The 15,176-nt window shown below is 40.1% G+C and overlaps 1 protein-coding gene across 2 annotated transcripts in view; it reads left to right on the top strand.

The window, feature by feature from the left end:
• The window catches only part of LOC121444478 (protein WWC3-like), a 109,497-nt gene extending 106,338 nt beyond the window's left edge, over positions 1 to 3,159 (top strand). For both annotated transcript variants that reach the window (XM_041646287.1, XM_041646286.1), the window contains exon 23: positions 593 to 3,159. In XM_041646287.1, the coding sequence (XP_041502221.1) occupies positions 593 to 659 (67 nt within the window). In that variant the 3' untranslated portion in view covers positions 660 to 3,159. The remainder of the gene's footprint in view (positions 1 to 592) is intronic.
• The last annotated feature ends 12,017 nt before the right edge of the window (positions 3,160 to 15,176 follow it).

The following is a 15,176-nucleotide window of genomic DNA, read 5'->3' as shown; positions in this document are numbered from 1 at the left end:
TTGGTGGTCAAGCCCATCCCCCTCTCTGAGCCCTGCCAAGGAGCAGTAAGCAGCATGCTCCCTGTCTCTCTGCATTTGCATCCTCTGCACATTTCCTATTAATGGGATCATGCCCCATGTAGTTTTCTAAGTCTTTCTCATTGCATTTAGCATCACGTTTCTGCAGGTCATCCATATTGTAACATTTGCCTGTGTCAGCCCTTTTTATTGCTAAATGCTATGTTTGACTTTCAGCCTTAATGTTTTGAAATCTTTAATATTCATATTCTTGACATAACTACATTTAGTATAACTTCTTACCCTAAATTTGATTTAGAACTCATTCATACACTTTTCATCTTCTTATTAATTTCTTAATAGAACAAGTATTACCTGCGCACCTACTACATTCTAATTAGTATTTTAGCCACTAAAGATAAGCACACCAGAAGGCTTTAAATCACTGGCGATTTAAGTTCAGCCCTCCCCTACCCATCATTGCTACTGATGATTGATTTCTAGGGCCTGGCATAAACTAGACATACTCTGCCACTGAGCTACAACCATAGCCTTTTAAGAACCACTTCTAACATATAATTCTTTCCAATCCTAGGGAGAAGATAGCATTTTTTACGAGACCAAGGATTAACATACCTCCTCTCCCAGCTGACGACGTTTGATGTAGTGCATTGTGCACATGAAGTATTTATCTGCCTGTTTTATTTTCATGAAGTTCTTAGATTAGCTAAATTTGTCTTTAAAATATTTGTGCAAAGCTATTAATATACACATTTTGTAAAAAACATATATCTATACATATATATTTTATAATAGTGACGGCAACAGGGCTTGGTTTTTCCTTGTTGTGAAATCGACATCTCTGAAGACAGGTTATTTTATAAAAGATCAACTATCATGTTAAGAGTGTACAGTTTTTACGCTGTTTTATTTGACTTAAAGGCTGGAAGACAGAAACGAAGTGAGTTCAGGCAAATTCACTGTATTGTAATTTATTTATAGTACTTTTTTTCCTTGAAGGAAAATACTGACTTTAAGGTGTATTTTAAGACTGAAATTTTGTTCTTCAGTATTTGTCATGCAGTAGAATGGAACTTGGGGCCGGTTTTGTTTCTGACACCTGAAACGCAAACACTATGTGCTGAATTTGTCACATGTATCAGTTTCTCATAGGTGCATTTACCATGTATATTGTACACTTTCACTTTCTGTGTGTTATGTTAAAATATCAACTGCAGTGGTTCAGTCATACTATGCAAGCTGTGTATGCATTGTAGGGCTCAGTGTGCTGGGCACTGATGGCTCCTCATTGCTGTGTTGTCATCTAATGCATCTTTCTGTGCTTACCATAAGTCTGAAGCTGGCAACAGAGCCTCCGGCATCCCAGGTTTCAGCCTGCCTGTCCACTGGTGACTGGTGGCTGTTCACATTGCTTACATTTGTCACAGCATGTGCAGCTACCTTTGCCACTTCTGACCGGTCTGACAGACAGCAGGGTGGGAATACTTTCCCACTACCCTACTGTTTTGTGAAGGAAAGTGAAAAGAACGAACACAGCAGCTACTAAAGGCAGAGACGTAACCTTTGAAGGTGCTTTTTGTGTGTGTGGAGAGAAGGGCATGTGGGTAACATGGCTTACCCAGCAAGTCATTTCAGGAGAATATTTGAGTTACATCAGAATGCTTCTCTCATATTGGAGTGAACCAATATTCCTCGTGGAATCTTAGAGCTAGCTAATGAGGGAAAATTTAATGGAATAAAAATATGCCATGATTCTTTTAAATGCCAAACAATTTAGTTTGCCTAGCACACATTTATTCTACATAAATGTGTTTTCTTTCTGAGGCCTTGAATAAATAAATGAAGTAATCACAGGAAATGTCAAAGAAAACAGAACTCTCTTCCTAGATCTTCCTGTCCCTCCTTGGAAATGCCCCCCTTTTAATCAGGTCTCCTTTCTCATCCTATAACCTCTTCCCTTGTATAACCTACTTTCATTTTTTGATTTATTAAAAATGAATTTTGTAAAAGCATTTCATTGACATGTGACCAATCACAGACAATGGAATTTGTCAGTGGTGGTAAGACTGAAAACCTTGTTTTATACAGTTGTCATCTCTTGCTATGCATTCTTGTTTCTAGCCTTGCTTCCCCATCCCCACCAATTTCCTTTTTGTACGAACCTATAATAGCGGTAGAGACCCAAGGTGCCAATCTTAAAGCACTGCCAGTAGCAAGCAGCATTACTCAGCAGACTCACTCCCATGCCTGCAGAATATTAGGACCTTAACCTCCAGCCAGAGCCAACTTTTGCTGACACTGCCTCACAGAGACAACTCTTCCCAGCCCACTCTCTACCTGGAATGAGGTAGCTTTTCTGCCAACTCAAATTAGGGAGCAGCTGAGGAAAACCTACTGTGCCAATACCAAAAAAATAAATAAAAAATAAAAAAAACCCAGACATACTTCTCAGAAATATCACTGCCTACCTTATACCAATTTCTGTGGGGAACATTGTCTTCCTACTCATGCCCAATAGGAAATACATGCAGCCCCTGCTTTGGAATCAGTCTAGGGAGGAGCACCTGGGTTTGACACCTTTCCCTAATATCTCTCCCCTGCCATCTGGCTTTGCAAAGGTGAATTGTCCAGGTGTGTTAGTTATAGGGACTGTTTGCTGCATGTTAGCTGTTACCAGACATGGTACCCAACACCCTCACTTGCTTCCTTCTAGCAGCTGCCAACATCTTAAAACTACCACACCCAGAATATATTACCCACTTCAGACAAATGAAAGGCTGTGGGCTTTAGGGGTTTGGGGGAGGTTTCCATCTGCTGTGTGAGTTTGTATGTATGCTTAGCCTGGTGAGAAAGAAAACTACTGTCTCTGGGCAGCTCTGGTCAAGCAACAACACAAATTCTGCCACCAGGGTCTCTGAAACAGCGCCAAGTATAAAAGGGAATTTGGTTTTTCTGCTTTATCTAATAATTGCATTGTCAGACTTTGGTGATTATTGCTTAAATAAGTAAACTTGTGTTGTGGGAATAAGTTAGAATCAGTATTCATCTCTTTGTTTTGTCGCTGTTTTCTATGATTGTGTCATCTGTATCGTTTGAAAGTATTTCTTCTGTAAAATTAAACTAACCTGCCTTAAGAACAAACTAAAATGTGTGGGTTGTGGTTTTTTTTGAGAATGTATAATTTAATGGAGTCTTTTAAATAAATGAAAAAATGGTGCTGGGAATTTACATCCGTGGTAGAGTACATATTTCACTCTTCCAGGATAGACTGTTTCAACTCAGAAGAAGCCACTCCCCAACTGTAGTCAAATCTGGAAGCTTGATCACACTGAAGTTCATTTTCATTTCTTTCCTTTTTTGAGAGGGATGACTGGTAAGATTTCCATATGGTCACCATCTCATGACTTACAATATCTTGTACTTTTTTGTAAAGTCAACTACTGTTGATAAGACCTTGAGCCAGTGGTCCCCTAAGGATTAGTTAATGGTAATCTTCTGAGTCTAGCTTGTTTGTTTGTTTTTGTTTGTTTGTTTTAATCATGAATCGAAATAGTTAAAGGAGAAGCTTATCTGTTTGGATACCCTGTGAAAACAGTTTCTGTGGGAAAGGCATGATAAATGCTTGATTATTTTTTTCCTACTGGTTTTCAAAAAAGCAAATCATACTACCACTATACAGTGGTAAGCAATTTGTTTTTGTTGTTTATTTCTGAGATCTTTACCGTCATTATTACATGTATGTGAAGCTGCCTAGTGTTTCAGTGCACTGGATTTGTCCCTAGTGCTCAAATTCACCCATCTTTGACTTGAGAAATCTGCCCAGCTTCTGTGTCCTTCTATTCTGAGCCTAGTAGTCTGAAACGGCCTCATCACCACTGTCCTGCACAACTCATTGCCCCAGGACTGGAACTAACCATTTTCTCAGGGCAACATATTTTGTTATTAGAGGTCTTTATTGCTACTAAGCTGGTCATTACTTCTAGATTATTTTTTAACTAATTTATTCATAATATATGCCTGCAGGCCAGAAGAGGGCACCAGATTTCATTACAGATGGCTGTGAGCGACCATGTGGTTGCTGGGAATTGAACTCAAGACATCTGGAAAAGCAGCCAATGCTCTTAACTACTGAGCTGGCTCTGCAGATCCTATTTTTAGATTTTTAAAAATGGTTTCCTAGGGAAAAATGAATGGCAGTGCTAGAATATCGCACCACCACTTATTTATTTTAACCCATATCATGTAAACGCATGCACACAAGTTTGAGAATAAGACCAACAATTCTACTGACAATAGAATTACTGGAAACTGTTAGGGATATTTTCTAATGTGAGCTCCCTGCTGATGCAAAATTTCCAATCAAGCCAAATCAAAACAAGCCAAATTAAGAAATATCCAGGTTTAATGGGAGTTCTGCGCTCTTGGGTGGCCCCAGGGGGAACCAGGAAGCCTCAGGAACAAGGAGACCTGGAGACCACGTGTTCCTCTTTTGGGGGCTCATTTAAATACCCTGGGGAAAAAAAGTGGTCCTGACCCCTCCCTCCCCAGGGATGGGGTCAGGACCTGGCCTGATGGGATTTGGAGTCCAGACCAGGTCTGGGGGCTGGAATAGATGCGAGGGGCTGGGGCCTATGCTCCCAACTTGACAGAAACCATTTGGGATTTTTTTCTGCAGTCTCTTCAACCTTGAAGTATGTCTTACTAGGAATGTAAAGTCAACTTACCTTAAAAATTTTTATAACTATCTAAAATATTGACATAGTTCCAAAGACAAATATGCAATGTGAAGTCTATCCAAAGAAGACTTATTTTTATTTTTGCCCTTTTGCCTTCTTTTCTTTCTTTATAGATAATCATTTTTAAATCTTTTATTTGTATTGCTTGTGGACACACACTTATCTGCACACAAATAAATATATACAGATAAGTACACATAAATTTAAGTACCCAAATACGTGCATAATTACATTTGAGTCTTTTCCCTTTCACAGTAACATTCTCCACTTAATTTTTTTATTTTTTTACAGCATTATATTCTCTTTTTATTATATTATTTTATTTTATTACTTAAAAAAAAACAACCCAAATTCCCACTCCCTCCCCTTCTCTCACTCCCTTCACAGACCCTTCCACTCCACCCCCTCCAATCCTAAAAGAGGGTAAGGCATCCCGCCCTGTGGCAAGTCCAAGGCTCTCCCTAAAACATCTAGGTTGAGCAAAGTATACATCCAAAGAGAATAGGATCCCAAAAAGCCAGTACATGCAGTAGAGACAAATCCCAGTGTCACTATCAGTGGCCCCTCTGCCCCAGCCATATAACTGTCAACCACATTCAGAGGGACTAATTTGATCCTATGCTTGTTCATTCCCAGTCCAGTTGGAGTCGGTGAGCTCCCATTAGCTCAGGCAAACTGTCTCAGTGGGTGAACTCACTTGATTTTTTAATATAAAAATATATCTGAGAGACTGTAAGTGTAGCTCAGCAGTAAACCAGCTGTGTCACATACACAAGGCTGACAGTTTAATCCCCAACTCTGCAGACAGTGTGTGCTCATGCTGGCGCACACACACATGCATGCAATTGCTCAGGCACACACATACACAAACCCACACGCACACCTCTGTAGTGGTTGTTCTAACAGCTTTCCTCTAATCACTTTCCTAATCCCCATGTCACCTAGTTTGTATTACTGTCTCCAGTAAGAACACGTGTCATTAGATTTTAGGTCACATGGCTAATCCGTGATGATCCCAGCTTGAGATTTTTATTTAATTACTTTTGCAAAGACTCTTTCTAAGTAAGGTTACATTTTCGGGTTCTAAGGTGAGATAACTTTTGGGTCACCCAAACAAAACCATTTAAGCCAGTGTATAGCCATGTATAGGGGTGGAGGCCTGTAATCCCAACACTTGGAAGACATGAGAAAAGAGAAGCCTGAACTTAAAACCCATCTGTTCTGCATAGTAAATCTGAGGCTGATCTGAGCTATATAAACCATGTCTCTAAAAAGAAGACCAGTCAACCCAGTACAGGCTGCTTTCTGACAAATTTAAATCTGACCTACATGCAAAATACATTCTTCCGACTCCCATTTCTGTCACAGTAGTATGTGCATAGAGTATTATTCATCCCTCTTCCCTTTTTTAAATTTTGCACACTGAATTGGTGCATATGAGTTTATCCAGCATCCTCTGATTGTTTCAGTCTTCTGCTATTAAAAAATAAACTTTCCAGGCGATGGTGGTGCATATATCACCCAAACTTCAAAATGAATTTTGAAAACTACAACTGGATGTAAACCCAACATCTGGGTTTCCGCCATTAAATTAAGATATTGCTGTGGTGGTAAATTACACATACATACATAGACTTATTCACACATACATGTTAATACCTAATACATATTCTATTGAAAGCTTTTACATACCTTTTAGTTTTAAAAGTTATTTTATGCTTTTAATTATTTTGTTCATGTGCATGACTACATATAACATGCATGTGGTACCCACAGAGGCTAGAAGAGGTCATCAGCCCCCTGGGACTGGACTTTCAGGTTACTGTTAGCTATGATAGGGATGTTGGGAATTGAACCTGAGTCTTTTGGAAGAGCAGTCAGTGCTTTTAACCACAGAGCCATTTCTTTAGCTCTCTTGTGTTGACAAAGGTTTCTGTCCCACCAGGTCTCATAGCTGTCCAGTCCCAATGAAACACACAGAGGTCTACATTAACCATAAACTAGCTGACCTACTAGCTCGGGCTTCTTATTAACTCTTACATCCTACATTAACCCATAATTCTTATCTGTGTCAGCCATGTGGCTTGGTATCCTTTATCAGTGAGGCAGTCTCATCTTGCTTCCTCTGCATCTGGGTTATGACTGCAGACTGAACCTTTCCTCTTCTGCATCTGGGTTACACCTGCAGACTGAACCTTTCCTCTTCCCAGAATTCTCTTGTTTTGGTTGCCCTGCCTATACTTCCTGCCTGGCTATTGGCAAGATTGTTGGAGAAGGGCTGCTTGTTGGTTCCTGGCTGCCCAGCTAGCTTAGACCCCAAAATAATCACACAGAAACTGTATTAATTAAATCTTGTTTGGCCCATTGGTTTTAGCTTCTTATTAGCTATCTCTTATATTAATTTAACCCATTTCTAATAATCTGTATACTGCCATGTGGTTGTGGCTTACTGGGTTAAGTTCCCAGTGTCTGTCTTGGGTGGCTCCATGGCTTCTTTCTGACTCTCCCTTCCTTTCTCCCAGCATCCAGCCTAGCTTTCCCCACTTAGTTCTGTTCTTCCCTGCCATAGGCTCAAAGCAGTTATTTATTTATTAACCAATAAAAGCAACACATAGACAGAAGGACCTCCCACACCACAAGACCATTGTCCCAGAGCAATTCTTCCCCACCCCATTTTTCAAAACAAGAACTCTGAAACCAATTTCAGAGTTTGTTTTTTTTTTTTTTTGCATCTAGAATTCCTTCCCAAACTCTCTCAGGCTTTATGTGGATTTAGTTGTCCATGTTGGTACCATTGTGTTGACAGAGGTTTCTGTCCTGCCTGATCCTGCAGCTGTTTAGTCCCAAAGAAACACACAGAGGTCTACATTAATTATAAACTGGTTGTCCTATTAGCTTAGGCTTCTTATTAACTAATTCTTACATCTTAAATTAATTCATTATTCTTGTCTGTGTTAGCCATGTGGCTTGGTACCTTTTATCAGTGAGGAATTCTCATCTTGCTTCCACTGTGTCGACTGCAGACTCAGCTTTTCCTCTTCCCAGAAGTCTCCTGTTCTGGTCACCCTGCCTCTACATTTTGCCTGGTCACCCCACCTATATTTCCTGCCTGGCTACTGGCCGATGAGTGTTTTATTAAAATAATACAACTGACAAATCTTTACAAAGTACAAGACCATTGTCCCAAAGCATTCTTGAGTGCTTTTTATGAACACTGCTGGAGGCTGAATCCTGGACCTCACATGAGCTGAGCACATATACTATTATGGATTCCAGTCCCTTTTTGAGTATTTTAAAAATGAATAGGTTGAATTTTTTTCACATTGCTCTTGTTCATCTGTTGAGAGGAACATAAAAATTTCCTTCTTATCTGTGAAAACATAATTGGTGATGTTAATAATTCTCCTGGTAGATAATTAATCAACCTTGCTTTTGAAAACTTAACAAAAACAATGGAGGATGAGTATATTTTTAACATGTTTTTTTAAAAATAATTATTTATTTATTTATTATGTATACAATATTCTGTCTGTATGCCTGAAGGCCAGAAGAGGGCACCAGACCTCTTTACAGATGGTTGTGAGCCACCATGTGGTTGCTGGGAATTGAACTCAGGACCTTTGGAAGAGCAGGCAATGCTCTTAACCACTGAGCCATCTCTCCAGCCCTTTTAACATCTTTTGAAGCTGATTTGTTAGCATTATTTTTGTATTAAACAGTGTAAAAACATTTTTGATCGTTAAAAGTATTTAGTTATATTATGGGTTTTAATTTTTATTTCAAAGTTGTTTTTTCATTTTACATACCAATCATAGTTCCTCCTCCCTTCCACTCTCCCCAACTTCCCCACAATTCATCTCCCATCCACTCCTCAGAGAGGGTAAGGCTTCCCATGGGGAGTCAACAAAGCCTGACACATCACTTGAGGCAGGACCAAGGCCCTCCCTCCTGTATCAAGGCTCAGCAAGATATTCCTTCATAGGAAATGGACTCCAAAAAGCCAGTTCATGCACTAGGGATAAATCTTGGTCCCACTGTCAGTGGGTTTACAGACTACCCAAGCTACAGAACTGTCATCCACATTCAGAGGCCCTAGTGCAGTCCTATGCGGGTTCCCCAGATGACAATCCAGAGTCAGTGAGCTCCCACTAGCTCTGGTCAGCTGTCCCTGTGGGTTTCCCCATCATGATCTTGACTCCTTTGCTCATACAATCTCTCCTCCCTCTCTTTGACTGGACTCCAGGAGCTTAACCCAGTGCTTAACTGTGGACCTCTGAATCTGCTTCAATCATTTACTGGATGAAGGTTCTATGATGACAATTAGGGTGGTTATCAGTCTGATTACAAGGGAAGGCCAGTTCAGGTACCCTCTCCACTATTGTTAGGAGTCTTAGCTGGGGTCATCCTATTGGATTCCTGGGAGTTTCCCTAGTACCAGATTTCTCCCTAACTTCATAATATCTCTCCCTCTATCAAGATGTTTCTTTTCTTGCTATTCCGCTGTCCCTCTCCCAACTCAACTATCCTGTTCCCTCATGTTCTCCTCACCCCTCACCTTCACCCCTTTCTACCCCTCCCAATTTACTCAAGAGATCTTATCTATTTTCCCTTCCTAGGGACATCCATGCATGTCTCTCTTGGGGTCCTCCTTTTTACTTCACAGGGGTTGTAGATTGTAACCTGGTTATCCTTTTCTTATGAGTGAGTACATACTTTGTTTGTCTTTCTGGGTCTGGATTACCTCACTCAGGATGATCTTTTCTAGTTTTGCTGTGGGAGCAAATTCTGCTCTTTCAGCCAATAGCCTTTAAGATACCAGCCCACTTGGGTGTGGTCTCTTATAGTTTAAAAAGCAGCACGAACTGTGTGCCACTCTGTTGCTTCCAGCTCCTGTTCTGGCTGCTGGACTCTGTTCCTGTTTGAGCTCAGAGGACTGTTGTTTAGGACGGTGATCTGTAAGTTTTCCCCTTAAATAAATAACCCTTTTATTATCCTAATGATGAACTGGTGTGGGATTGTTGTACAGCATCATAGTTCCATCTATGTACAAATTTCAAGATATCATTATTTTTTTACCACTGAGTAATAATCCATTGTTTAAATGTACCACATTTTCTTTATCCATTCTTTGGGTGAGGGGCATCTTGGACCTAGTAAAGTATCAAATTTTACTAATAATAATGTCATCCACAGCTCTTCCCACCATTGTTGCATTTATTACATCTCTACTTGAATACCCATTGGCTGGTACTGGAAATATTTCACATGCTGGGTGAAACATTTAGTTAGTTTGTTGGGTTTCTTTCTTAATTCTTTTTAAAAATACTAACTTTCTTTGCTTTTAAAAATGAAATTAGTCAGCTGAGTACCCTAGCATATAATCTATAGTTACAGCTCTTAGGAGGCTGGGGTAGGAGGATCATGAGAGCCGCCTGGAATGCATAATGAATTCTGGGTTGGCCTGAGCTATGAAGAGAGACCTGTTCAAAAAAATAAACAATTACATTAAATTATAAGCCTTTTTTATTTTTTAAAATGTCATTTTTTTAAAAAGTGAATAGGAAATGTTTATCCCCCATTTTCATCCAGACTGTACATCACTCATGAACCACCCACCCCCAGATAAGTGGAAATAGCTTGGTTAGTTTATTTTGTAGTTTTTGATTTGTTGGTATACATGTATTCATCTTTGCTTATAACTACAAATGGTATGTCTGTATTTTTCACTGTAGTTTTTCATTTAGCAGATTGTATGTGTCTTACATGTATGTGTTTACATGTGTTAGCAGTCTGTTACACTTGTGGCATATATAATAAGCAGAGATCATCATCAGAAACTTCTACTTTATTTTTTTTTCTGTTTTGTTTTGGTTTTTTGAGACAGGGTTTATCTGTGTAACAGTTTTAGCTGTCCTGGAACTAACTCTTGTAGACCAGGCTGGCCTCGAACTCACAGAGGCCTGCCTCTGCTTCCTGAGTGCTGGGATTAAAGGCGTGCACACCACTACTGGCTTCGCCTTATTTATTTTAAGACAAGGTCTCTCATTCTTGATTTTTTGAGACAGAGTTTCTCTGTGCAACAGTCCTGGCTGTACTGGAACTCACTCTTTAGACCAGGCTGGTCTCAAAATCACAGAGGTCCACCTACCTCCACCTCCTGAGTGCAAATATTAAAGGCTTTGGACACCATTACCTGACTGAGACAAGGTCGCTTACTAACAAAATAAACGTTAAAACTTTTTTGAGACACAGTCTCACTTAAGTATCCCTGACTGGCCTATAATTCACTATGTAGACCAAGAAAGCCTCTAATTTGCAGTAATCCTCCTCCCTCTTCCTCACACATTTTGAGATGACAGATAATGTGATACCATGTTGTCTTTGTAAAAAAAGAATGAAATATTTGCCAAGGGAAAGGTCAATTGTTGTTACATAAAAGAAACATGGATCTCTCTCTCTCTCTCTCTCTCTCTCTCTCTCTCTCTCTCTCTCTCTCTCTCTCTCTCCCTCTCCCTCTCCCTCCCCCTCCCCCCTCCCTTTTTCTTTTTCTATTTGACACAGGACCCATGTAGCCAGGCTGGCTTTGAACTCGCTCTGAAGTCAAGAATAATTTTGAACTTTCGGTACTTTTACCTATATCTCATGAGTGTTAGTATATATATATATATATATATATATATATATATATATATATATATATATATATATATATATATCAAGCACTCTTCCAATTACTTCCAACTAAGGTATATCTCCAGCTCCAAGTTTTTCTTTTTTTTTCTTCTTTTTTTTTGGGGGGGGGGTGGATAATTTAGGAGGAATTAAAACATAAGGCTATCTGGTCCTGTTCCATGCTCTATTTTTATTTTTATTTTGCAAAGTAGTGTTTTAAGCTATTTTATTAATCCTTTTTCTATAGAAGTTTGTTTTTTAAATTTTGTCGCTTGACTCATTTAGTTTAACTAGGAACATTTGTATTATCAATTGGATTAGAACTATCCATTATAGCTTGGTGGGGTCATCAATGAAGACTCCAGTGAAGGCAGTTATGCTCCCCAAATCTATCAGTAGCCAATAGTTCAACAACATTGAATAGGACCCCCTAACCTCCTTCACCAGCTATACCTGTTGACGGGCATATTTTTGTTTGGACCCAGTACATGCATCTGTAGCTGTTGTGATTGCAATAGCTGTGTCTTGTTAAGGAGCTGGCATTTCACATCCCCCAACACTATGTTCTGAATATTATATTCTTTCTGCTATACATTCTGCAATTTCCCCTGAGCCCAGAGGGGGAGCATAAATGTCTTATTTAGAGATCGATTGCATTTGTCACTCATTCCCAGCACTTTGTGCAGTCATGAGTCTCAGCATCTATCATCATTCACTGGAAAGAAAGGCTTGTCTGATTAAAGCTAAGAGTACAATGTGAATATGGGAAAGGAACCAATAGGGTTGGAGCAGGCTTGACAGGGTTGGAAGAGATATGTGAGAGAGTAATCAGGATATATTATACACATGTGTGAAACTGTCAAAACCAAAATTAATTAATACGAATTTATTTCTTGAAGTCAACTTTGGCAAGCTCTATTTTTATTATGTATGGTTGTGTCTGTGTATGGGTATATGCAAATGAGTACAGTCCTAGAGGAGACCAGAGGAGGGTGTCAGAACCTCTGGAGCTGGATTACAATTACAAGTGGTTGTGAGCTACCCAACTTGGGAGCTGGGAACCAAACTCAAGTCCTCTGAAAGAGCAATATGAGCTCTTAACTGCTGAGCCATCTCTCCAGCCCCATAAGCTGTAATAATTTGAAATTTATTTTATCTATACTTTAAAATTTCTTTGTAATAAGCCATAGAGAGCAATCTTTTAAAGAAAAATATTTTCTTTTGCTGAGGGATCTATCTATTTATATCAGGAGGTGGAAAGATTGTAAAAGCCAGAGACAATGGACTGCTCCAAGGAAACATTAGCTTCTAGGTCCAACAGGACTGATCAACATATGAACTCACAGAATCTGTAGCAGCACAGATTGAAGTTAGATGGTATTCCAGCACTGAGAGAGGGAAGGGGACAAGAACTTCCATCCTTAACCAAAAAGCCCTCTCCAATAGACATTCACTGCAAAGGAAAAATTCGTTTCTCTACTAGAGTCTCACTGAGTGTACAAACCATACTTAAAGGCAGGTCCCACCCCTAACAGTAGATGGCCAACACAAAAGAAACTCCATGTATTTTCTTTTGGTGTATGAGGGGTGATTTCTTCAATTTTGTTTTATCATTTTTATTTTATTAGGTTTTGTTTGTTTTTTTGTAGTTAGAGAGAAAAGAGAGATGGAACATGAAGTTGGATGGGTAGGGAAGTGGGTCTGGGAGGAGTTGGGGAGGGGAACATATAAACACAATCAAAATATATGAAAAATGTTCCTTTTTTCCCTTCTTTCCCCTGTTGTTTTCTGCTTTCTGTGTTTCTGTTTACTTCCATGTGTTTTCTTGATTAGGTTAGGTTTTAGATTAAAAATAAAACCCTTTCTCCCTATTTTTAAAAGCCCAAAGGGCAGGTATGTCAGACCGGTGCTCCCTCCATGGACTCCAAGGGAGAGTCATTTCTGTCTCTTCTAGATCCTAGGGGTTAAAGGCAGTCCATAACTTGTGGCTCCATCCCTCTTATCTCTATCTCCATTTTCAAAGGGCCTTCTCACCTGTGTTTCCCCAAATCTTCCCCTGCTTTCTCTTATGAAAACAACACCTTTTGGATTTATTACCTACCTATGTTTCAGCTTGAGAATCCTGAGTTAATTACCTCCAACTGATTCTATTCATAAAGAGTCATGTTCTGACATTCTGAGTAGACCGGAATCAGGGGAGCAGAACACACACATATTTCCACACTGTACACACTTAGCCACACATACTCAAGTGCTAGTAAGCTGCTTATTAATTACACTAACTGGATGCTCTTCAGCTTTGTTCAGGGCTTTTCCCCTTGAGTTGTCCTGCATGCACTGATACTTGTGTGTTAAAGCTCCCATTTTCCCTCACACCAATGGTAATTCCTACTTTTGAAATCTATTGCCTAATGACCTTTTAACTTTTCATTGGACAGTATCACCCACAGCACAGTGAAGTGGCCGTCTTTATTGTTCCCCATGCTTTTTCAGCCTCTACTCCATCTTGTTAGATACCCAGAGTCCAAAAGTTGCTTTTGTTTTGTTATGTTCTCCCTTGAGTACCTATGTATATGTTCTATTTTCAGATTTTCAATCTTTTTTTGGACCTATCTGTGTTTTCCCACAGATTAATATTAAAATTCATTGTGTTTGATATTTCTAGAAATGCTTTCCTTGAATAGATCATTTAGATGTGCACATGTATTAATGATAATGGTTTATACAAACTTTCTTGCTTTTGTTCCAGGAGACACTTTCCAGTTGCTGCTTGGTTTGCTGCTGGCAGTTGCAGGAACTTGTTCCAGGAGCAGGCTCTTCTTTTAGGCTTATTCCTTAGGCTTAGGAAGCCCTTTAATTTTATCTCAAGAATGAATAGAATGTAACAAATAATGACAACCTTAGGGCTTATAACAACACGCATTTACCCTTTTATATTTCTGGAGATTGAAAGTTTATTATGGTCTACACCAAGCTCAAATCAAGAACTGTGTGTTGCGGGAGGTCCTCCCACTCCTCCAGCCTATCACCGCTGAGGTACCAGCCCATTGGGGCGTGGTTTCTCTCCCTTTAAAAAAGTGGCCACTTCCCTCTCCTCTCTCTCTTCACTTCCTGCTCTGCAGGCGACTAGACTCCTTTCCTGGTTGCGTAGAGGGCTGTTGCCTGGGACAGTGATCTGTAAGTTTTTTCCCCTTTAAATAAATACCACCCTAATAATCATAACCCCGAATTGGTGTGGCATTGTTTGTGACTTACGCCTTCATTTTGGCACCCAACGTTTGGTTTCAGAACCTCTCCTTTCCCCGCTCGCAGCCGCTTGTTCGGCTTGGAGGCCACAAGTTTGGCTTGGCGGCCGCGAGTCCGCCTTGGCAGCCGCGAGTTTGGCTAGGCGGGAGCCCTCCCTTCCTCAGCCGCCGCCTGTGCCTTGCAGCGGCGGCCTTGGACTCCCCACGTGGATTTAAACTCCACAGGCCCGCATAGTCTCTGCCTGCGTGGTTTGCTCTTTTCTGAGTCATTTTTAAATCTCCCTTGCAAGTACAGCTCTTAAGTGGCACGAAGGGTTGCTGAAAGCTGCAACCCCTCAGGGTGACTCTGTCACGTGGAGGCATAAGCGGCTTCCAGATTGCTCTTCTCTACCCCTGGATTCTGGGTTTCTGGTTCCGTCTCAGGAATTGATTTAATTACATTTACTTTGTTGAGAAACTTGCATTTTCCAGTTTTTAACATCTACTAAGGCACTGAAACAGGACC

This window comes from Microtus oregoni, unplaced genomic scaffold, assembly GCF_018167655.1.
Source record: "Microtus oregoni isolate MIOR12 unplaced genomic scaffold, Mior012 000127F_ref0000509, whole genome shotgun sequence".
NCBI lineage: Eukaryota > Metazoa > Chordata > Mammalia > Rodentia > Cricetidae > Microtus > Microtus oregoni.
The sequence above is the reverse complement of the archived record's forward strand: the minus strand, read 5'-3'. Positions and strand labels throughout refer to the sequence as shown.